At 46.0% G+C, this 24591-nt stretch overlaps 1 protein-coding gene across 3 annotated transcripts in view; it reads left to right on the forward strand.

The window, feature by feature from the left end:
• Positions 1–1470: 1470 nt before the first annotated feature.
• STK40 (serine/threonine kinase 40) overlaps positions 1471–24591 on the forward strand; it is a 48805-nt gene continuing 25684 nt past the window's right edge. Inside the window, exons 1-3 of one of the 3 annotated variants that reach the window (XM_048825723.2) lie at positions 1471–1597; positions 18316–18428; positions 24321–24440. In XM_048825723.2, the coding sequence (XP_048681680.1) occupies positions 18410–18428; positions 24321–24440 (139 nt within the window). In that variant the 5' untranslated portion in view covers positions 1471–1597; positions 18316–18409. The remainder of the gene's footprint in view (positions 1598–18315; positions 18429–24320; positions 24441–24591) is intronic. The other 2 variants (XM_048825722.2, XM_048825725.2) reach the window with 2 other exon arrangements.

Below are 24591 nucleotides of genomic sequence, written 5' to 3' on the forward strand. Positions count from 1 at the left end.
GAGCCCTGCTGGGGACCTGCCCCCAAGGATAGTTAACCCTGACAGGGAGAGGTTGGCCTAGGCCCTGAAGCAGGAGTATCTAGATTCCTTCAAGGCTGCTAGAAGGGCTTTGTGTGTAATCCTGGCTTTTGGGCTGTGGATGCTCTCCATATCCATAGAAACATCCCATCCTTTTGACCCCTGCTATGCTCTTGGCCTCTCTGGGATCCTGTGCAGGGAGTTCCCCAGGTTAATCACGTGTCATTTGTGTGTACAATGTTGTTGTAGCCACATTGGTCTCAGGCTATTAGAAAGACAAGGTGGTGAGGGAATATCTTTTATTGGACCGACTTCTGTTGGTGAGAGAGACCGGCTTTTCAGCTACACAGCTCTTCTTCAGGTCTGGGAAAGGGACTGTGAGCATCACAACTAAATATAAGATAGTTTAGCAAAAGTAGTTAGCACATATTCTAAGGGACCATTTAAGGTGAAGTGGCCCATTAATATCCCTGTAACCACGGGACAAAAAGGGCAGTTAGTGGGGTTACAGATTGTTGTAATAAGCCACAAATCCAGGGTCTCTGCTCCGTCCAGGATCCTTAGCATCGAGCAAAGTTACGCATTTAAGCTCCCAGGCCCGTCTTTGGCAAGTGTTGTGCAGGTTTCCTCTGAGGATGAGGCCCGAGGGGGTCAGCTGCGGAACGGTCGCTGCGTGAGACACGTCCCCGTCCCCCCCCCGGGCAATGGGGCGTTTCCTTCATTCGCGAGCGCGGCGCTGGGCTGCTTTCGCCCACCGGGCTGCTGCTGGGGCCTTGGGGGCCCTGCATGAGGGACCCCAGTGCTAGGCACGTGTGGGCCCCACGGCCCGTGACGGCCCCACGGCCCGTGACGGGAGGGTGTGGGGGGCGGATCACTGTCGCAGTGCAGCTGTGATGTGCAAGGCGGACAGGCACCCTGGGCATTCGCGGGGAAGGGAGCTCTAGGGGGGGCCCCCCCGGGGCATTTGCCTCGCAGGGGCTGGGGGGACCCCACATTGCTCAGGCTGCAGAGAGCCCACAGGTGACCCGGCAAATAGCCACCCAGCTCTCCTCCAATCACAGCCAGGCCGCTTTTTAATCCACCCAGTTACCCACCAATCGCCATGCTCCAGGCCAGCCCACCTGGGGCACAGCCAATCAGCACGGGAGGTTGACCAGCCCTGCCCAGTCGCCTATCCCGCCCCTGCGGTGATCAGCCAATCAGCAACTAGCACCCTCCAAACTCCTTAGTCGCCTTCCTGCCCAGCGAAGGTTTCAGCCAATCAACATTGGTGGCGCTGGCCCAGCCTTCCAATCAGGAGCGACTCTGGGAAGATCTGTGACTTCTCCGGACAGCGGCAGCCGCCATCTTTGCTCTGGCCAGAGGCGCCAGAAAAAAAGATGGCGGCTAGCAGAGGGGGCGGAGCCGGGCGGAGGCGTGGCTTGGCGTGGTGCGTCACTTCCGTTGTCAGGTGGCCGCCGCCGGGAGCGGAGCGGAGCGAGCCGGGGAGGGGGTGAAGCGGGCCTGGGCTGCGGTAGGGGATCCCTCCGGCCGGGCCCGGGGGTCATGGGTGAGGAGCGCTGAGCGGCCGCCGGGACCGGTGAGGGGGGGGCGCGGGTCATCCGGCAGGGATGTGGGGCCATCGGGGTGTGCGGGCTATCCCCCCTCCCTTGGGGGGCCGGGGCCGGGGCAGGGGCCCCCCGTTTCCCTTGGGGGGGCGGGGCGGTTAACCCCCCCACTCCCGGGGCAGGGGCCTCCCCTTTCCCTTGGGGGGGGTGGGGCGGTTAACCCCCCCCACTCCCGGGGCAGGGGCCTCCCCTTTCCCTTGGGGGGGGTGGGGCGGTTAACCCCCCCCACTCCCGGGGCAGGGGCCTCCCCTTTCCCTTGGGGGGGGTGGGGCGGTTAACCCCCCCCACTCCCGGGGCAGGGGCCTCCCCTTTCCCTTGGGGGGGGTGGGGCGGTTAACCCCCCCCACTCCCGGGGCAGGGGCCTCCCCTTTCCCTTGGGGGGGGTGGGGCGGTTAACCCCCCCCACTCCCGGGGCAGGGGCCTCCCCTTTCCCTTGGGGGGGGCGGGGCGGTTAACCCCCCCCACTCCCGGGGCAGGGGCCTCCCCTTTCCCTTGGGGGGGCGGGGCGGTTAACCCCCCCCACTCCCGGGGCAGGGGCCTCCCCTTTCCCTTGGGGGGGCGGGGCGGTTAACCCCCCCCACTCCCGGGGCAGGGGCCTCCCCTTTCCCTTGGGGGGGCGGGGCGGTTAACCCCCCCCCACTCCTGGGGCTGGGGACATGCCTGCTGGACTGGGGCTCCCTTTCTTGGCACAGTTGCCCCCTGGCTGGAACCCTTCCCCTCCCCCTGCTGTTCTCCTGTTACCTAGCAGTGGAGCAGGGTTACACCTCCAGGAACCATGGGGAACCATGGAAACGCCCCTCGTCCAGCAGGGATGGGGGCTTAGAACCCCTCCCCAGGAGCTCCTGGTGTTTAGATAGATAGTGTCCCCCTCTGAAAGCTTTCACTTGTGTTGTGGGGCAGATTATGGGGGGCATAGGCTTGTCAGAGCTCTCCCAAGAGCCCTGTAAGTTTCCCTGAAGGTCCTTGGCATGGGCTCTGCTGCCTGTGGCTGATAGGCACAGCAACAAGAGTGACCGAATCCGCAAAGTGCTCCTGCTGCTATAGTGCTGGGGATGCGCCCAGCAAATCGAGTAATGAAGCCCAGCACGGGTAGTGATGGGAAAGGCTAGGTCTAGTGTCGTATGCAGTGGTGGCGTAGCCACCTTGGTCTTAGGATATTGGAGAGACAAGTCGGGGAGGTAGTATCTTTTATTGGACCAACTTCTGTTGGTGAGAGAGAAAAGTTTCCAGGCTGACACCTGAAAAGAGTTCTAGGTCTCTCTCACCCACACAAGTTGGTCCAGTAAAATATATTACCTCCCCCACTTCATAGCTGTGTCAGGCAGGCTCCTTCACCAGGAATCTCCCAGGACACTTTGTAGAGGGAGATCTGGGCATTCCTCTTCCGAACCCCCAGCCTGGCAGCTTTGTTTCCGAGGTGACTGATGCATGGTGGTTTATCATTATTTATAGGCTGTTGGGCTAAATGCAGCATTTCCCAGTTTCTGATGATTCGCCCTGTCGGTTTCAGGTTTAACATGTAATATGGTTTGGAGTGTTCTCACCACATCAGAACCCACTTCAGATAGCGCCCGCCCTGTGACTGGCAGCATTGGTTTATTTATCTTGCTGTGTCCTGAAATCTTTAACTACATAGATGACAGAAACAAGAGTCAGCAAAGACCTGTTATTAGTCATATAGTATTGCAGATGTGCCAACTGTTTTCTGATGAGTATAAACATGCTGAGAATGGAGTCCTGGCCTGGAAGAGGCTACGTCTGAATGGGTGAGTGGGTACCATGCAGTGCAAACAGTGTTGCCAGAGAGTATTATCTAGGAGTTTCAGCAGGTCACTGAGACTTTTTGGGCTGTATCTACTGTAGGAAAATTGGCCCCTAGAATCCCCACTGGCTGCGGTAGTGTAGACAGGGGTCAGATATTTGTACCATCAAGTCATTTATCTTACGCCACATCTTATACCTTTCCTACAGCTGGTGGAACTGCACTGCTGGGAAAGTATAGATAAGCCCTAGGCTCTGTTCTTAGTTCTGCTGCTGACTCACTGTCATTAGGAAAATCACCTTTCCATGCATCTCTACCTTAATCTGTAAAATGTTGGGTATAGTGCCTTCCTGTCTGGCAGGAGGCTTGCAAGTCTTAATGAATATTTCCAATCTACTTTGAGCTCTGGATGACAGGTGCTATCGAAGTGTGATCATGTTGGGGGTGGTCGCTGTAGCTGGAATGCTTGGTGGAAGACTCGGATTCTCAGATTTGAAAGAAAAGAAGCATGATGTCTGAGTCTCTGGTTTAGCCCTTGTAAGTGCCATATTCTACAGCAGGGTCAAGGAAACTGCCCCACTATCTGGTTTTTTTTAGCTGCAGAAACTGAGTAAATAACTGGTTGTCTCTAAAACCTGCAATAACTGATTAAAGTGGCTGAGAAAGCCTGAATATTTTCTAGAATTCACAGTGGCTTTCACAGAAACTTAGAAAGAAGCTGCACTGAAATCTTGATGGAAAGCTGGAGGAGAAAATAGTTAATTTATGACAGGTTTCAGAGTAACAGCCGTGTTAGTCTGTATTCGCAAAAAGAACAGGAGGACTTGTGGCACCTTAGAGACTAACCAATTTATTTGAGCATGAGCTTTCGTGAGCTACAGCTCAGTTCATCAGATAGTTAATTTATGCACATATTGAAGCTGTCTGGTATGCAAATATTGTACTTGGGAAGTTTAAGTATTGAATAGCCTAGAGAGGTTGAAGTGGTCTTGATCATGAAATTATTCAGGGACTGAAACTCCAGTTCAAAGTGTTCAGCTTGTTTGTATGTCTGTCCTGCTATGTGAGAATTGGAAACATAAGCTTGCATGTGAACTCTTACAAGGATAAGTGGGGGAAGGAGGGGCTTGAAAGTTACTCTAACCATTCACATCTAGGCTTTGGATTTAAACCCTGATAAGGCTCCTACTGGTACTTGATTTTCTGCTGCTCTGGTCCTTAGTAGTGATTTGTTCTGATCTGTGAAGATGCAGGCTGTTCAGGAAGGCACCTGGGACTAGGTTGAGTGGTGGTTACCCAGCTGATCAGAGACGCTTGCACACTGGCTTCCCTGCTAGCCAGTGTTAATCTTACTTCCATAAACATCAAATTAATCCATTGACTCTTTAAAAATATGTATGCACAAAAAAATATTTTAGAGCTAAATGTCTTTGTCTAAAAGTTCTTTAAGTTTGGTATTAATGTTTGTTTAGCACTTCTTTCATGTAAAGTACTAGCCCCGTGCTAAGTGTTCCTTTCTGGTGTCAGTGCACAGAAAAACTCATGGACTCCTGTGGAGAAGATTGCTTTACATCTGTACTGTTAGGAAAGAATCAGATGATAGCTTTGATACTTTCTGATACTTCGATACTTTGACTTTAGAATCATGGAAACTTAGTCTGACTTCTTTTTCTTTGCAGGTAAAGTAGGTGGGAATTTACAGTGAAGAATTTTAGGGAAAATGTGAGTGACTCTTTAACTAGGTGCTAAAACCTTAAAAGGAAGTTTTGCTTTTAACAGAAATGACTTTCTGAGAACATCGACAACCTTCTGAGTAAAGGTTTCCATCAAACTCGACAATGGAGTTGTAACATCCTGACTCTCTTAAGATCCCCTACTGACTTGCTAGTAAGGAAAAGTGGTTTCATGATCCCATTCAAAATCTAAATGTTTTCTCTTTCTGACAAGGCTGCTGAAGCCGAGAGAGATTTTCCTGGTCTTGCACAGTTTTTTTTGTGGTGTGGAAGCCAGTGTCCTATTGACTCATCTCTTAAGGGTGTGTTCAAAGGTAGCAGCAGTTAGATAGATTTTGGACCAGTTCATGAAACTACAGAAGTGCAACTACATTCACATTGGCCTTCAAACAATTGCCACATTCCCTTGCCTACATTTGGTCAGAGGTAAGCTTCCTGACTTTCACTGAGATAAATTTGCCAAGCCTGCATAGCTTGCATACCTTCCACAACTAACCGCTCTAAAATAGGCTTGTTCCGTAACAGGCCTGTGTGCTTGTTAGGCACTTTGAAAAGCAACTTTTTCTGTCTTGAGTAACATCTGAAATACATTTGTGATCCTGAAGAAGCGTTTACTTCATTAATTCTGGGTGTGCCTAGTGTACATTTGTATGTACACACACTTACTTCAGTAATATCCGCTCTTTTCCAGGATCCAGATTGTTGTGAGACATTAGTTGGAACAACCTACACCTTGTTTGTGCAGAAATGGTGTCCCTAGCCTCTGTTTGCCATAAGCTGGGATTGGGTCACAGGGCATGGATCACTTGATGATAACCTGTCTGTTCATTTCCTTTGGGGCACCTGCCATTGGCCACTGTCAGAGGACAGGATACTGGGCTTGTTGGACCTTTGGTCTGACCAGTATGGCCATTCTTATGTAAGTCTGAGCTGTCTTCTGCTAACTGATCTTGGTGGTTCCCGAGTCTTCCCAGAACAAGACAGTCCAGCACCTTTCAATCATAACTAACAAGTTCTTGTCTAAGATACAGCTGTACTATACTGATGTACAGTACAGGTGCCAGGCAAGTGTAGTGTGCACTTACCTATATGCACCATTCAATTGTTTACTCTGATGGGGGTCTCCGTGGGGTATGACTGCATGAAATGAAACTAATGAAATTCCCAAGTGTGACTTCCCCTCTGGTGTTAGCCAGACCGGTGATCTGCTAGGTCACTCCAATCCTTGACTCTGGGAGCCAGCCTGACCCTGCTCTGCTGTGAGAACCCCCACTCCTGGGCTGTTTACGCACAGCCTCTGGCATGTAAGCTGCTCCTTGGATTGTGCAACTGAATGACACTAGCCAATATCTCTGGTCCCAGACACAACCCTAGGAACCTCTGTCTTGCAGTGTCCAGTTATGCCCGCTGGATGCTGCAAACTTATATAAGTTGGTCAATTTAACAAAGAATTGATATGTACCAGGCTTGTTATCCCAAGGGGAGCCTCTGACACACTTCAAACCAAACACACTGCTTCAGGTAGAATAAACAAATTTATTAACTATAAAGATAGATTTTAAGTGATTATAAGTCAAAACATAAGTCAGATTTGGTCAAACGAAATAAAAGCAAAACGCATTCCAAGCTGATTTTAACACTTTCAGTGCCCTTACAAACTTAGATGCTTCTCACCACAGGCTGGCTGGTTGCTCTTCAGTCAGGCTCTCCCCTTTGATCAGTGCTTCAGTCACTTGGTGTGGTGTCTGTAGATGTAGGTGGAAGAGAGAGAGAGCGAGCGTGGCAATTGTCTCCCTTTTATCATGTCCTTTCTTCCCTCCTGGCTTTCCACACCCCTCTGCCCTCTTCCCCCCCCCCCCCCCCCAAGTCAGGTGAGCATTACCTCATTGCAGTTCCACACTGACCAAAGGAAGGGGGGTGACTCATTGGAGAGTCTAACTGATTCTTTTGTTGCTGCCTAGGCCAGCATGTATTGTTCCTGTGAGGGTGGGCTGGGTTTGTCCAATCCATGCCCTGATGAGGTGTGAACTGCCACTCTGCTTCTGGAGAGTTTTTGTCTGGGCTTGCTTTAAGCCATGGGGATACATTTTCAGCCTTACAACTTTATACATGAAATTATAACCTTACTATAACATCACTATTATAATCATACTCAGTGCATCATAAGCCTTCCGAAGATGCCTGACATGACAAACTTTGCATTGGATACCACACAATCATTTTACAAGGATGAACATGGGGGTGCTGGGTGTTCCCCCCAGGTAGTGGATGTAACACTAATTTTGCTTTAGATTGATAGATACAACCTACTCATTCATGCAGCAAAGTAGCACATTGTGAACATGCTGAGGGAACAAACAGTTCATGTGTAGCACTATTTCTGTTTTCAATCAGTGTTTAGCAATTTCTTGTCTTTCCTTTTCAGGCCCCAGCAGTGAAGGAGAAAATCTTACATACGCTGAGCACTTGTCTTAGTTGAGGTGGACAGTGCCGGATAAGAACTGCTTAGACAATAATAAAGCTTTAAAGATGCGGATAGAGGCTAGCAGAAGATGAGTTTCTGTGGCTATGCTATTGTTCCCTTCATTAGAATCATAGAATATCAGAGTTGGAAGGGACCTCAGGGGGTCATCTTAGTCCAACCCCCTGCTCAAAGCAGAACCAATCCCCATTTTTGGCCCCAGATCCCTAAATGGCCCCCTCAAGGATTGAACTCAAAACCCTGGGTTTAGCAGGCCAATGCTCAAACCCCTGAGCTATCCCTCCCCCTTGTTCACCTGAACAAGATAACAGAGAACTCATTTTACTTTGATCTACCTGGGACCTTGTCATTTTGTTCTGTAATTTACTTGTGGCTCTTAACAGTGAAACTTAGATTAAGATGCTTCATTGTTGCAATATATAAAATATCAGTCTTGTCTTAAATTTGTCATTGGGAGAACCCACAGGTGCCCCTCCCTGCTCACTTCTTCAGAGATGGCAAGAGAGTGTCTGTTGTTCTTGCTTTTATTTTGGCTGCCTAACCACCCCTTCCCTCTAACACTATCTTGTTTATTGTTTGCTCAGTGATTCTGATCTTGAATTTGAATGAGACTCTTCTGTGTAGTAGATGATTCTTTAAGTGCTGAAAGCAGACCAGGAAGCTGCATGTCTTGGTGCTGTGATTGATCCTCCTTTGCAGGAGAAATAGAGAATCCTGAACTCGGGACTTGGCAGCATAAAAAAGCAAAACAATTTTTCTATTTTTTAAAAGCATTTATTTGGCATGTTACATTGTTTTCAGAATCTCTTGGACATTGTGTTAGCATGGCTGAGGTTTACGAATTAGACTCAATGTACATTACTTTTTATATTACATTGCCTAAAAGTATTCTAGGCACCTCACAGGACAAATAAAACACAGCTCCTACCCTGGAGAGACTCCATTCTAATATCTGATATGGTGTGAAAATGGGCTGGATCAAACCAATCTAAAGGTACTTTAATTGTGTGGGCGTTTGTCAGCCTAATCACTTTACAAATAAAGATTTTAAATTATTGCAGTTCAGATTGAACATCTTTTCTCTCTAATTCTTCCCAGACCATGTTACATTGAGTATTGGTCTTCTGGCTCTCCATGGTTGAGCCCTTTCTCTTCCAACTAGTAACTGACAGTTCAATCCCTGGCTCAGTCTAGGCTGTGCTCAGTATAGGAGCCATACCTCTGCTTAGGTTCTGCTGTGGGATTTGCTCTCTCAGATGCTGTGCAAAGCCTGTAATTTTTACTGAGTTTAACTGAATAAATCCTTGAGCACATGTTCATTTTCCCATTAAACATTTTCTAACTGGAGAATTCTTTCCTGGAAATCTAATGGAGAGGCAGCTAGTTAGTAAAGTTTGAGCCTGCCCTGCTACAGTGCGTCTGATACTGTTTTGCCAATGAACGTAACAAGTGATCCTAACCAATGGGAAGGTTTCATCAACCACTGAAAAGCATCAGTGAGCAAAATCAAGTGTAACGAGCAAGGCGCAGAGGGGTTCCTCTGCAGAAGGGATTCTTTTTCCTACAGCTAATTACAAAACTGGTCCAATAGCTATTTGGTCTGAGAAGTCAGTGGTCTCTAGGTGGGGTCAAGAAGACAACAGGAGCTCAGACTCGTGTCTCTGTAAATAGAACTAGGGGCAGCTTCTGGCACATTCTCCTTTTGAAGAAGAGCCTGTATTAATGCCCATTTAGTGAACAGTCCCTGAGCAATGGCAGTCATTAGGATGCAGGAAGTATTTCCCTCATTTTGTAGTGTTAACGCTACATCCTTTCATTGTTTCTCTGTGGCATCCACACAAATGATTTGGTCACGTAAACATATTGCTTAAAAGTACCCTCATCTTCAGCTGCTTTTTATTCTTAGAATGTTATGGCATCATCTCCTTTTAAAGACCACACAAAGGGAAGCCTTGTAGGTTGTTAGCTGCTCTTTGATTAAGGATGACCCTATCGATTTCAGCTGCACCACACTTTGCTTTTAGTCTAAATAAGCCTTGTGTTATCTCTGTTTGCAGAGGAGACTTGGAAATGCTCTGGGTTTTCTAAATACGGTACCACGCTCCCATTTGGTGTATTTTCTATTTGGAAGCTGGCGCTAGGATTGCTGAAGTTCCATCCATATTTTAGTTCGTCATCAGGAGTGTCCCTCTCCTGTGAGTTGTAATCGGGATGCAGGTTTTGTGGGTTTATGGTGCTGGTATCAAGCAATGTTTCCTCTAATTTTTTCCATCCATGTGCGGAATGAATTTTGTTATTGCACCAATAGGGAGGTGATGTGTGTCGGGTGGGGCCGAGGGGTTTGGAGTGTGGAAGGGGGCTCAGGGCTGGGGCAGAGGGCTGGGATGTGGTGGGGTGAGGGCTCCGGCTGGGGGTGCCAGCTCTGGGGTGGGGCTGGGGATGAGGGGTTCAGGATGTGGGAGCGGGCTCAGGGCTGGGGCAGAGGGTTGGGGTGAGGGCTCCGGCTGGGGATGCTCACTGTGGGGTGGGGCCAGGGATGAGGAGTTTTGGGTGCAGGCTGCTGCGATGGGGACAGAGGACCCCCCAGCCTTCTCCCTGCTGCAGCAGCAGCCCCACAGCGAGGAGAGAGGCGTCTCTCCCTGCCACAGCTCTGCACACCCCAAGCTCCCCGCCACTCCCTCTTCCCCACCTCACACCACACCTCTCTCCTCTCCAGGCCCCTGTGCCTGCATGGCTCTCCTCATTGGATGCGCAGCCCTTAATAGGCTCCTGTGCGGCCGTGCAGGTGCGCACCTTAGAGGGAACACCGGTGTCAAGCATGCTGTCATGTAAAACGCTGCATTAGTCTGGTTGTACCACATAAAGACCATGTAGGCAATCTGAAATGCAGCTTTTAAAGTGTTTTATTTCTGCCCAGTTAGGGTTATAGGGTATATTACATCTCCTGTTAAAACCAGCAACGGCACTTCACTGCAAAGAATACAAAATTCAGCATGTGCATGAGTCCTATAATAATATTCTGTGCATGCAAAGGAAGCCTGACTGCAGCTAATTTGTGGAATGCTAAATGCACACCATAATTTAAGTAAAATAAAATCCAGTGTAATCAACATCTTACGTGATGGGTCCATTTTTTTTAAAACAAATACCTGAGTGGCTTTATGCAAGTTCTGTGTGAATTGCAGCCCTCTGAGTTAGGGATACGCTGGGCATGGAGTCCCTTTCCAGGCATCTGTCTGCAGGATGCAGCAGCGCTTCATTTGTAAGTGCTCCCTCCGCACTGTGCCATGTCCTAATAGGTTTTGCATCAAGCTTATAGACCATAGCTGCAAGCATGTATTTTTTGAATGGATTGGAAACATGGATACTAAATGAAATGTGTTTGATCTGTCTCCAGTACTAAACAGTTTAAGCTTACTAGTTAGGAAGGGACTGTGTAAAGACAGCCCTGTCCTCTAATGTTATAGCCAATAAGAAAATGTTTCTCTGTCACTCCTGCTGACAGTCCTTAACTGTTCTCTTCTATGCCACTCTTCTATAGGCTTTTAATCAGAAAAACTGTTTTGCTTTTCAATTCTAAAGTTTTCTTTTAATCATTCAGTTAGGGGAGGAGCCGGAATCAGTCTGCAGATTTCCAAGGGCACAAGTCAAAGCTTCCTGAGTCTAGACTCCCTCCCCCCACTCCTTCCAACCATGTTTCTGTAGAAGGCTTTGTTCCTCCAAAAGGGCTTTCAAATCAATACACAAGTTCTTTGTGTGTCTCGGTGCTTTTGAATAACTAGACTCAGTCTTAGACTTTGGGCTCTTTGAATCTGTACTGACAGGTTTTCATTTCATGTAATTTAGTTTTCTGAATAGAATTGTTACATTTCTGAAGGTTTATTAGTATTTCAGTTGATTAAATGACCATATAAACTGAATCAGCACCAAATTACTGCCATCTCCGTAAGGCAGAGGAACTAACTTGATTTGTACTTTTTTTAGAAAGGTCTCTACTTCACTGGCTACCCTCTGCACATATCCTTCTTGTAGTGAAGGGGATTGTCTCCACTGATGAGCCCTTGCTTTGCACCCAAAGGACAGTGGAGCTGATATTTGCATTCGTTTTTGAAGGTAGCGTAGCTGCGGGGAGTAAGGAAAGGTCCTGGCTTGTAGAGTAAGCTGCTGCACTGACCTCTGGCATCACCAGGCCAAGTCGCAACCTCCTTGCTTTATCATGCTTCCTTCATATTTTGAATCTGTCCTACAAAGCTTCCCTTAACCCAGGAGCCAGGGCCTCTTGCTCATCTCAGGTCCAGTCAATTTTGAACAACCAGGCTTCTAGAGAGGTTGTTTAAATAGGTGTCTGAGTCCTGTATTAAGACGATCTGGGCAGCTTTGTCTCAGAAGTTCTACAGTTCTTTCCAAGTGGGAAGTGGCTCATGGAGACACATGAAAATGCTTTTCTTGGAACATTATTTTTCACCATAATCTTAACCAATTATACATCTCCCAACTGATAAGTCAAGTCATACTTGAGGTTTTACTGTGTTAAACTTCAGTAAATGCTTAAATCGTTCATTTGGATTGAAGGTCATGTCCACTGTGACGTCTCATCTGCACACCAAGTTTAAAAGGCATCTGATAATCTTGATTAAATGGGAATGGATTTTAGCTGGTAAACATTTAGAGGCAAACAGATATATTTTGACCTGTTCTGTTGACTCAAATGTGATCTTTTGCTGTTTAAATTTCAGTAAAAGCTAAAACTGGCATTGAAGCCTGTCTGATCAGGTGCCTGGATTGGAGGAAGCAAGCAGAACAGTAACCTTTGTGCTAACTCTTGTAACTTGTGTTGGAAGTATCCAATCATTTTTGGTCTTATTCTCAAGAGAGCCTACGTATACATTTCAGAGTAACAGCCGTGTTAGTCTGTATTCGCAAAAAGAAAAGGAGGACTTGTGGTACCTTAGAGACTAACCAATTTATTTGAGCATAAGCTCTCATGAGCTATAGCTCACTTCATCGGATGCAGTGAGCTGTAGCTCACGAAAGCTTATGCTCAGATAAATTGGTTAGTCTCTAAGGTGCCACAAGTACTCTTTTTTTTTTTTTTTTTTTTTTAAGTATACATTGCTGCACATTAACAAGCACTCAAAATGCTGGCTTTTCCAGCCAGCAAGTTAAGATGTAAGATCCATTGGAAATGGCTGGGTCTCGTGCAGTTCATCTCTAAAGCTGCTGAGCACTGCAAGGAGATGCTAATGTGGCTTCCCCTTCCTATGAATAAACAGGTCTGAGGGCCTTTGTTCTCTCCCTCGGTGCAAAACCGGTAATGCCATTCCAAGTTCTGTTTTGGAAAATGGACTGAATCCTGCAGGGAGAAGCACAGTTATATGGACACTGAAATGTCAGTCATGAGGGCCGACTAACTCCACTGAGAACCAGAATGTAGGTTCCTTGTCTTCCTGATCCAGTAGGTGTTGGGAGAGCCTCGCACTCAAGCAGTACTTTGGCCCACTTCTGGCAGCAGTGGGAGAAGGATCTGTGTCCAGTGTTCTGTGCCTAGATGGAGGGTCCCTTGCAGTGTGAGGAAGAGATATATGGGGGAAGCTTTGAACCTCTCTCCTAGCTGCATAGCAGCCAGAGTGGTGATGAGCTGATTTTTTTTTTTATTTTTATTTTTTTATTTTTATTTTTTTGGGCTGTTTCCACTGGCGTCTCTTCCTTTCTGTGTCTTTAGCTGACATTTCAGGTTCGATGACGAATTGTAGCTGCCAGGAGTCTCCGGGGGAAAATGATTCATTTGTCCTGTGTGCATGTTTAAATTAGCAGTCTGGGAACTGCACTTGTAACTCCGTTTGCCTATCTTGTTTTGCCTGCAGTGTTTCCATCTTAGAAACGATACCAAAGTTTCAGGCACTTCAGTAATCACTTCAGCAAAGCAAAAACATAAGAGTGTGAGAATATTCATTGGTTCAGCTTAGAATTGTTTCTGGAGGTATCCTGGTTTCTGAAGGCTGCTACTTGCTGCATGTAAAGCTCAGGGACTCTTTCAAAAACTGCTTGTTCAGCTCTTGGGAGGTGTTAGGTAGCATACGAGATGGTTTGGGGATACTAAATGCAAGACCAATGAAGCAACTTTATTTGGAATCCTCCATTCTAAACCCAGCATGAGCTGTTGTTGTGACAAGCAGCCCTGTGGTAGCTGGTGCATCCAAACTCTGGGTACAAAATAAGACTTGCAGTTTTTCTTGCTTGACTTGTAACCCTTAAATTCCAGCAAATGCAGGTCTCCTTTGCCTTTGATCTTTGTTCCGGGTCAGTCAATCTTTTCTGCTTTTTTCAGCTGACTTCAGGCATTTATAAGTTAGGACAATGCAGAGTTTCCTAGTGACTTGCTAGGTCTCCGTTCTTTTATGGAGAGAGAGCACTGCTGAGCCATCACAATGCCTCCCACAACTTCTGTCCCTAGAGCTAAATATTTTCAGGCAGCTTTTGCAGAATTCTGAGGTGTTCACAGGGCCGTCCCTAGCTCTTCTGGGGCCCTATGCAGCGCCCACCCCCCATCGGGGGGCCTGTGTGGGAGAGGGAGCTGGCTTGTGAGACAGGGGGGAACCACCCCCCAGCACTCACCAGCGGCGTGGCGGGGGCTGGGCCACTGCACTTCCCGCTACTGGTGAGTGCTGGCCCTGCCCTGCTTCAGTCCTCGGGCGGGAAAGGGCTGGGGCGCAGCAGGGGCGGGAAGAGGCGGGGCTGGGGTGGAGCAGGGGCGGAGGGCCACTGGGAAGAGGTGGGGCAGGGGCTGGAGCAGTATGCAGCTGCGCAGGGCACTAGGAAATGTGGTGCCCCAAATTTCCTGGTGTCTACGCAGCTGCGTACTTTGCGTATGGGTAAGGACGGCCCTGGGTGTTCGTGTCTCATTTTGGCACTTGGTTTAGGAAACTAGGTTGAATCCTGTACTATTAAAGTGGATCTCCTTAGGCTCCTGAGGGTGAGAATGAGACCCAGCACTGTTCAAGGCTGTCTGCAGACATCATTGTAGAAGTTCATCTGTGGTTCGTTCTTAACCATCATAATGCTCAAGAGTTCGATTTTCTATTTAAGCAAGTGTAGATTTTAGAGCATGACTGTGTAGCAATCTTAAAATAATTAACAATTATGTTGCAATTTGCATGGATGCGTAATTGTGTTGTACACAGGTCCACTGTTACTATTCATTAACTCTTTGGTTCCCTATTCATTGTGCCTTTGCAGAGCATGATGCAGTAATCCTCAGATTTGTCTGCTTTCTTCTTGTGAGCAAACAGGACAGGGGAAAGCCTCTTGCTACTTTTGCAAATCAGTGGTGGTAAAACATTCTACCAAAAGGAAATTGGCGTTTGGGACATGAATTTGGCCTTTGAAGGAACTGTGACACTTCCTGTTTCTCTCTGGCACCTCCTCCAGCTGATGTAGGGGTAGCATTGATGGGGTCCATTGGCACGTACCACCAGCCTACCTTGTCTGGAAGGAAGCTGTGATTGTTTTAAGGGAGGCTGGGGACCCTGTGAGGCCCTTTGGGGATGGAGGGGACTGCAGATTATTTAGCTTTCTGAGATGCTTGTAGAACCAGATTCCCATCTCTTTCATTGCCCTCTGTGCTCTCAGGAACTGAGCACACAGGCAAAGTGCAGGATAGGATTAGCATCAGTGCTTCCAAACACAGCTGCTGGATCTACTTTTAGGTCTACTGGTTTAGATGGTGTCCCTTTAAATACGATTTAACATATCTTAGATCTTTTCAGAATATAATTAGTTGGCATCTGAGCTGGCAGCCAGACCAGATTTCAGTGCAATTCATAGATTCCAAGGCCAGAAGGGACCATTGTGATCTAGACTGACCCAGAGCAGCTCTGTTGGGAAAACACCCAATCTTTATTTAAAAATGGCCAGTGATGAAAAATCTACCACGACCCTTGGTAAATTATTCCAATGGTTAATTACCCTCACTCGCTTAAAAATGTACCTTTATTTCCAGTCCAAATTTGTCTAGCTTCAGCTTCCAGCCATGAGACTGCTATCCCTTTCTCTGCTAGATGGAAGAGCCCATTATCAAATAGTTGATACAAGTCCTCCCCATGGAGAGCCCCATTGAAATGAGTGGTTTCAGAGTAACAGCCGTGTTAGTCTGTATTCGCAAAAAGAACAGGAGGACTTGTGGCACCTTAGAGACTAACCAATTTATTTGAGCATGAGCTTTCGTGAGCTACAGCTCACTTCATCGGATGAAATGAGTGTTATAATGGCAGTGCTCAGGGCTAAGACAAAACAGAAGCGCTAGCGGATCTGCATGTTCTGTATACCTGTGGACTGGGTAGGGGGAGGGGAATCTCCTGCATTGCAGTTTCTTAAGGCTATGAGGATGATGCATTCTGTACAGGACACTTTCAAGAAAAGGCAGCACAGTGGCATTCCTGTTGAAAGGCCTCAATAGATTCATCACCTAGATCCTGTTTTTCAAAGCAATGTATTGTTGTAGGTGAAACAAACCTGTCTCTTTGTGGGCATTCCCCAGTTACTAAGAAAGAAGCTGCACATTGAAATCTGTGGCCTTTTGACCACTTTGCTTGGTTTAACCAGGGTTATGCAATGTCAGTATATGCAGAAAAGGGAACAATCTTCCTGGTATTTGAGAGCAGCTGCCTTTGACTTTCTTCCCTCTGCTTCTGGCACTTTCTCTTTCTATCTTGGGTTTAATTCATGTTCCATTGCTTAAAGGAGCTTCAACATGAAATCCTCTCAATTTCAAAACATGAGTTAAAAGTAATTTCGGGTGCTATCCTTGCACCCGAATCCCCCTGTTAATTTTTGTGGCTTTACAATTGCATTTTCCTATTTATTAAGTTATTCTCCTCCCTTTTGCTGTGTGAGATCCCCAGACTAAACAGGCGAAATGCCCTATAGAGGGAGAAACAGGCTAGACAAAGTGCTGTCAGATTCGCAGACTGAAAACAGGATTTTCTTTAATTGTTCAGTCCTAGCTGTTTTAGACATTGCTTGTAACAACAGTAGGTAAGTTTTCCGACAGGAGTGTGATAGTTAAGTCAATGTCCCTTTAACAGGGCAGGAATGAGATCTCCTCCCACTCTGTTTGTGATAAACTCATAGTGAAAATGCTGCACAGACCATGCTTGTAGGTTTGTGAGTTTGCCTCCTTTGCACTGCTACAGCCCATCCGGCACAAGTCTATAGTAAATCCGCCCCCTCAAGAGGCAACTGCTGAATTGATGGAAGAATTCTTTCCTTAACCTAAAAAAAGAAAAGGAGGACTTGTGGTACCTTGGAGACTAACCAATTTATTTGAGCATAAGCTTTCGTGAGCTACAGCCCACTTCATTGGATTCATGTGAGCTGTAGCTCACAAAAGCTTATGCTCAAATAAATTGGTTAGTCTCTAAGGTGCCACAAGTCCTCCTTTTCTTTTTGCGGATACAGACTAACACAGCTGCTACTCTGAAACTTTTCACTGACCTAGTGGTGTCTACCATCTACTAGCTTAGATCAGTTTAACTACGGCTCTTGGGGGGGGTAAATTTTTCACACTGCTGAGTGACATAGCTAAGTGTAGACCAACCCTTAGAAAAATGACAGGTTTCAGAGTAGCAGCTGTGTTAGTCTGTATTCGCAAAAAGAAAAGGAGGACTTGTGGCACCTTAGAGACTAACCAATTTATTTGAGCATAAGCTTTTGTGAGCTACAGCTCACTTCATCGGATGCATAAAGTGGAAAATTCAGTGAGGATTTTTTATGCATTTTCCACTTTATGCATCCGATGAAGTGAGCTGTAGCTCACAAAAGCTTATGCTCAAATAAATTGGTTAGTCTCTAAGGTGCCACGAGTCGTCCTTTCCTTAGAAAAATGTTCATTGCAGTCTTAGCTCCTAGTGCGAAGTCCTTTGACATTGTAAGACAAAATATTAAAAATTGACACTCAAAGTACAGTGCTATATGGCCTTTTAAACAAGTCCCAGTAACCAGATGTATTGCGACTTTACGGCTTATCTGACCTCAAAGGAGGTTGACTTTTATTGTGTCCCAAATATGGTCATGTACGGGTTTATTTAGGTTCAGCTTCAGTTTATTATTTAAACAAATACAAGTGGATTAAAACATTTTTGGGTTTAGTAAAGATGAACAAATCGTGTTATACAATATTTAAACCTCAAATGTTTGTAATAATCTGTTGGTTTTTAATACACTAACTGTCTGATTAAATCCTAATTGCAATCCTTATTTGCGCATGACTTTGAGTTGTGACCAGATTAACTGTAAAGATACTGAATTTTAGTGGAATTATCTTTGTCACAGGTTTGCTTGGCCCTTTTAAAGAAAGGTCCTTGTGCAACCAGGATTCAATAAGAAGGTAGTTTCTGGTTAGGACAAAGTTTGATACACTGTCTGAAGTGCAAACTTTGTGCATGTATTAACCCTTTCATAGAACTACAAAAATAGTTGGTAGCCTTGAGGCTAGTACTTGTGTTCTGTTTGTACAATACATTTAACTTTCCAGAAACAGCTTCAGTAGCCCTTCTCGCTTGTCCACAAGCAGAAGCTTAGAGCGGGATCTGGAGGTTATTCTAAGACAAACAAAACATAGATGTTGAAAATTACAGAACTTTTGGTGCCTACCACATTATCATCGTCACAATCACAGAACTACAGCATCAAGTGCATCGCCTTTTACATTTACAGAGTCCCCGACCTTTCGATCCTCCAGCCGTCTCCAGAGTGATGCCTGCTGTTTCCTGAGGCATTGGAAAACCTAGTTTGGAAGAAGAATAAAGATATGGTTGATGCTGAACTACGTGAGTCCTCGGATTTTTTTTTGTTTATGACCACGCCATGCACACCAGTGAGTCCTAATAAACACCGATTGCGCAGCACCAGATGTTGCAGCATATGTATTAGCTGGGGGTTTCCTCAGTGAAATTTTGTTTGTGCAGGTTTCCATCTGGAATGATTAAATTGCAGGGAATTGAGTGATGTCAGCAAGGTCAGGTAGGAAGTCAGTGATGCAGCATGAGCAGAACGAAGACCATTGTGGCACCGAGATCTTGGTTCTAACCACTAAACCTTATGGGTGCCATAACTGAATTCAGTTAATTTCAGTTAATACTTAAGTTAAAGGCAAAACCAAATATATGGGTCAGTAATGGGGGAATCTAAACCTGCTGATTGATTTCATGGAAACATCCCACTTGCTATTATAAAATGTCTTGCTCTGCTGGGCACAGTGCGAAGTGCTTTTGTATAAGTGGTGTCATGTTGAGTCAGCAGTCAGTGAAAAGTTCATGCCACCGGAGGTGTGAACTTCCCACTCTACCTAGTCACGGCTGGAGAGGGGGAAGGATTTATCAGTCTGTCTCATCTTTTAAATATTAGCTGTTTAAAAAGTACTCAAAGCACCCTTCGCCTGCCCAAAAATCATTGAAACTTTGCAAGGAATTTGTTTGGGATAAGTGAGATAGGAAAGCCTGGCCCAGGGGCAGTCCCTATTGAAAGTCTTTTTTTAGTCATTCCTTTTTGAACTGCTTTTAAAATGTGTTAGAATGAAGACAGTTAATCAAAGTGGAGCTGGGGCATCCTCTTTAAAACGACTCCTAAGCCAGGGAAGGGGGTGCGGTGTAAGGGGGGGACTCTCAGCAGGCCGGCGCTCACTCCAGGGATTGCTGCTGCTGGAGTAAGACCTTCATGCTAGCAGCGAACCCACTGAGTGCAGAATGTAACCACTGCAATAGTTTCATGTCCAGCCTGAGGACAAAGTTTCTTGCCAGTGAACTGAGGCAAGGCCTGTCCCCTGTAGAGAGAAACGTGTTGTGACCAATCGGAGACTTGAATTAACCTGGGCCTTTAGATGTTGGGGCTGCAGGGCTATGTCAGTACACTTTCTGTAGGGCTCTGAGGAACAGAAGGCTGGTTCATTTTAGAAGAATCCAGAACATCTCTGCAATCCCTGAATAAGGAGAAGGTAACACACTTCAGAGCCTAATCCTGAGTGATGATCCATTCCTTCAGTCTGTCTATATATAATGCTGTTATCTGCACATTTGGATGCATGCCAGACACTCCTGTGATGGACAGGAGTATTTTCCTGCATGGTGGTAGAGCAGGGGAGCTCACATCCAGGTTTTTTTTTCATTAAGAATTTGTGCACTGCAAAATAGCTGTTGAGAACTGGTGGCAATGTGCAGTGTGCTTTTTCCTTAGACGAATGTAAAGCACAGAAATACAAGAGAGGCAGTGATTTTTTTATACAGCAGACTGAAAGTGCCTGAATTCAACTCAGTCCAGCTGGATGAACATAGTGAAGGGATAAGAGTATAGATTAGGCCATAGGGTAAACAGGGACAAAGAGAGGGGGACTTTAGTTTATACTAACTATAAAATACATATCTATATATAATTTTTCTCTCTCATTTACAAATAAGTTGTTAATTAAGGATGAATGAGCTAATCATCCCGAAGTAACTAATAGAGATGTGTGCTCTCCCTCCGCAATGCTCTGTCCCAGGAAAAGCTGAAATGTTGTGATTCAGCCACATGGTCAGTTTTATTCCTCAGTGCTGAGAACTAAAGACTCTTGTGCTTCTCAATAGCTGGTGAGTTGGCCACAGTCATTAAAGCATAAATGTTTCTGTGAATAAACCCCTAGAGTCTCATGGGTTGACTTCAGAGTTTTTTGGAACTCAAATTTTTTTCAGAGGAACAGCCGTGTTAGTCTGTATTCGCAAAAAGAAAAGGAGTTCTTGTGGCACCTTAGAGACTAACCAATTTATTTGAGCATGAGCTTTCGTGAGCTACAGCTCACTTCATCAGATGTATACCGTGGAAACTGCAGCAGACTTTATATACACACAGAGAATATGAAACAATACCTCCTCCCACCCCACTGTCCTGCTGATAATAGCTTATCTAAAGTGATCAACAGGTGGGCCATTTCCAGCACAAATCCAGGTTTTCTCACCCTCCACCCCCCCACACAAATTCACTCTCCTGCTGGTGCTAGCCCATCCAAAGTGACAACTCTTTACATAATCAAGTCGGGCTATTTCCTGCATAGATCCAGGTTTTCTCACATCCCCCCCACCCCCATACACACACAAACTCACTCTCCTGCTGGTAATAGCTCATCTAAACTGACCACTCTCCAAGTTTAAATCCAAGTTAAACCAGAATATCTGGGGGGGGGTAGGAAAAAACAAGAGGAAACAGGCTACCTTGCATAATGACTTAGCCACTCCCAGTCTCTATTTAAGCCTAAATTAATAGTATCCAATTTGCAAATGAATTCCAATTCAGCAGTTTCTCGCTGGAGTCTGGATTTGAAGTTTTTTTGTTTTAAGATAGCGACCTTCATGTCTGTGATTGCGTGACCAGAGAGATTGAAGTGTTCTCCGACTGGTTTATGAATGTTATAATTCTTGACATCTGATTTGTGTCCATTTATTCTTTTACGTAGAGACTGTCCAGTTTGACCAATGTACATGGCAGAGGGGCATTGCTGGCACATGATGGCATATATCACATTGGTGGATGTGCAGGTGAACGAGCCTCTGATAGTGTGGCTGATGTTATTAGGCCCTGTGATGGTGTCCCCTGAATAGATATGTGGGCACAATTGGCAACGGGCTTTGTTGCAAGGATAAGTTCCTGGGTTAGTGGTTCTGTTGTGTGGTATGTGGTTGTTGGTGAGTATTTGCTTCAGGTTGCGGGGCTGTCTGTAGGCAAGGACTGGCCTGTCTCCCAAGACTTGTGAGAGTGTTGGGTCATCCTTTAGGATAGGTTGTAGATCCTTAATAATGCGTTGGAGGGGTTTTAGTTGGGGGCTGAAGGTGACCGCTAGTGGCGTTCTGTTATTTTCTTTGTTAGGCCTGTCCTGTAGTTGGTAACTTCTGGGAACTCTTCTGGCTCTATCAATCTGTTTCTTTACTTCTGCAGGTGGGTATTGTAGTTGTAAGAAAGCTTGACAGAGATCTTGTAGGTGTTTGTCTCTGTCTGAGGGGTTGGAGCAAATGCGGTTGTATCGCAGAGCTTGGCTGTAGACGATGGATCGTGTGGTGTGGTCAGGGTGAAAGCTGGAGGCATGCAGGTAGGAAGAGCGGTCAGTAGGTTTCCGGTATAGGGTGGTGTTTATGTGGCCATTGTTTATTAGCACTGTAGTGTCCAGGAAGTGGATCTCTTGTGTGGACTGGACCAGGCTGAGGTTGGTGGTGGGATGGAAATTGTTGAAATCATGGTGGAATTCCTCAAGGGCTTCTTTTCCATGGGTCCAGATGATGAAGATGTCATCAATATAGCGCAAGTAGAGTAGGGGCTTTAGGGGATGAGAGCTGAGGAAGCGTTGTTCTAAATCAGCCATAAAAATGTTGGCATACTGTGGGGCCATGCGGGTACCCATAGCAGTGCCGCTGATCTGAAGGTATACATTGTCCCCAAATGTGAAATAGTTATGGGTAAGGACAAAGTCACAAAGTTCAGCCACCAGGTTAGCCGTGACATTATCGGGGATAGTGTTCTTGACGGCTTGTAGTCCATCTTTGTGTGGAATGTTGGTGTAGAGGGCTTCTACATCCATATTAGCCAGGATGGTGTTATCAGGAAGATCACCGATGGATTGAAGTTTCCTCAGGAAGGCAGTGGTGTCTCGAAGGTAGCTGGGAGTGCTGGTAGCGTAGGGCCTGAGGAGGGAGTCTCCATAGCCAGACAATCCTGCTGTCAGGGTGCCAATGCCTGAGATGATGGGGCGCCCAGGATTTCCAGGTTTATGGATCTTGGGTAGTAGATAGAATATCCCAGGTCGGGGTTCCAGGGGTGTGTCTGTGCGGATTTGATCTTGTGCTTTTTCAGGAAGTTTCTTGAGCAAATGCTGTAGTTGCTTTTGGTAACTCTCAGTGGGATCATAGGGTAATGGCTTGTAGAAACTCGTGTTGGAGAGCTGCCGAGCAGCCTCTTGTTCATATTCCGACCTATTCATGATGACAACAGCACCTCCTTTGTCAGCCTTTTTGATTATGATGTCAGAGTTGTTTCTGAGGCTGTGGATGGCATTGCGTTCCGCATGGCTGAGGTTATGGGGCAAGTGATGCTGCTTTTCCACAATTTCAGCCCGTGCACGTCGGCGGAAGCACTCTATGTAGAAGTCCAGTCTGCTGTTTCGACCTTCAGGAGGAGTCCATCTAGAATCCCTCTTTCTGTAGTGTTGGCAGGGAGACCTCTGTGGATTAGTATGTTGTTCAGAGGTATTTTGGAAATATTCCTTGAGACGGAGACGTCGAAAATAGGATTCTAGGTCACCACAGAACTGTATCATGTTCGTGGGGGTGGAGGGGCAGAAGGAGAGGCCCCGAGATAGAACAGCTGCTTCTGCTGGGCTGAGAGTATAGTTGGATAGGTTAACAATATTGCTAGGTGGGGTGAGGGAACCATTGCTGTGGCCCCTTGTAGCATGTAGTAGTTTAGAAAGTTTAGTGTCCTTTTTCTTTTGTAGAGAAGCAAAGTGTGCGTTGTAAATGGCTTGTCTAGTTTTAGTAAAATCCAGCCACGAGGAAGTTTGTGTGGAAGGTTGGTTCTTTATGAGAGTATCCATTTTTGAGAGCTCATTCTTAATCTTTCCCTGTTTGCTGTAGAGGATCTTGATCAGGTGATTCCGCAGTTTCTTTGAGAGCGTGAGGCACAAGCTGTCAGCATAGTCTGTGTGGTATGTAGATTGTAATGGATTTTTTACCTTCAGTCCTTTTGGTACGATGTCCATCTGTTTGAATTTGGAAAGGAAGATGATGTCTGTCTGTATCTGCACAAGTTTTTTCATGCAGTTGATAGATTTCCACTCCATACGGCTAAATGCAGTGCCTTGCATAATGACAGGTTTCAGAGGAACAGCCGTGTTAGTCTGTATTCGCAAAAAGAAAAGGAGTTCTTGTGGCACCTTAGAGACTAACCAATTTATTTGAGCATGAGCTTTCGTGAGCTACAGCTCACTTCATCAGATGTATACCGTGGAAACTGCAGCAGACTTTATATACACACAGAGAATATGAAACTTGTGCTGGAAATGGCCCACCTGTTGATCACTTTAGATAAGCTATTACCAGCAGGACAGTGGGGTGGGAGGAGGTATTGTTTCATATTCTCTGTGTGTATATAAAGTCTGCTGCAGTTTCCACGGTATACATCTGATGAAGTGAGCTGTAGCTCACGAAAGCTCATGCTCAAATAAATTGGTTAGTCTCTAAGGTGCCACAAGAACTCCTTTTCAAATTTTTTTAGAGCTCAAATAAATTGGTTAGTCTCTAAGGTGCCACTAGTACTCCTTTTCTTTTTCGAGGAACAGAGGCAGTTTCTTCTGGTGCTTTTTAGAATGTATTCATTCATGTGCTTTATTCTGCCGTAAAAGAAGTCTTAATTATTTAGTGTCCTCCCCCCCCCCCCAAATTACATGTGTCAAATAACTGATCTAGGAACATTACACTCTAATGAAGCTGCCTTGTACCTTCCTGAAATGCATGAAGTCTGTAGCTCCCAATTAATCAACTAGTAAATGAGCCATAGCTTTTTGTTAGTAGGAGCTGCCTTCTACTACACAAATAGGCGGAAGTGCTGTGCATCATCAAGTAAAAGGTTTCCAGTGCAAGATAGGATATAGTGTAAGGAGAAGAGCTTTGTTACTCACTGAAGTGTGATCTTCCCTGTCTTTCAAGAGCTGAGGATGAAGCGGCGAGCATCAGACAGAGGAGCTGGGGAAACATCTGCTAAGGCAAAAGCTCTTTGTACAGGGATTTCTGGAAGTAATGCCAAGAGAGCAGGCCCTTTCATCCTAGGTAAGCAGAAGAGGTTTTCTTCATCCCCTGTGCTGTATGAGGTGGAATGTTAATGGTTGCAAAGCTTAAGGAAAACAGATTCAATAAAATGAGTCAAAGCAGACTTGTAATCTAGGTCTTTGTGCCTAGCAAAATTCGCTTCATCTGATGT

Source organism: Caretta caretta, chromosome 19, assembly GCF_965140235.1.
Source record: "Caretta caretta isolate rCarCar2 chromosome 19, rCarCar1.hap1, whole genome shotgun sequence".
NCBI lineage: Eukaryota > Metazoa > Chordata > Testudines > Cheloniidae > Caretta > Caretta caretta.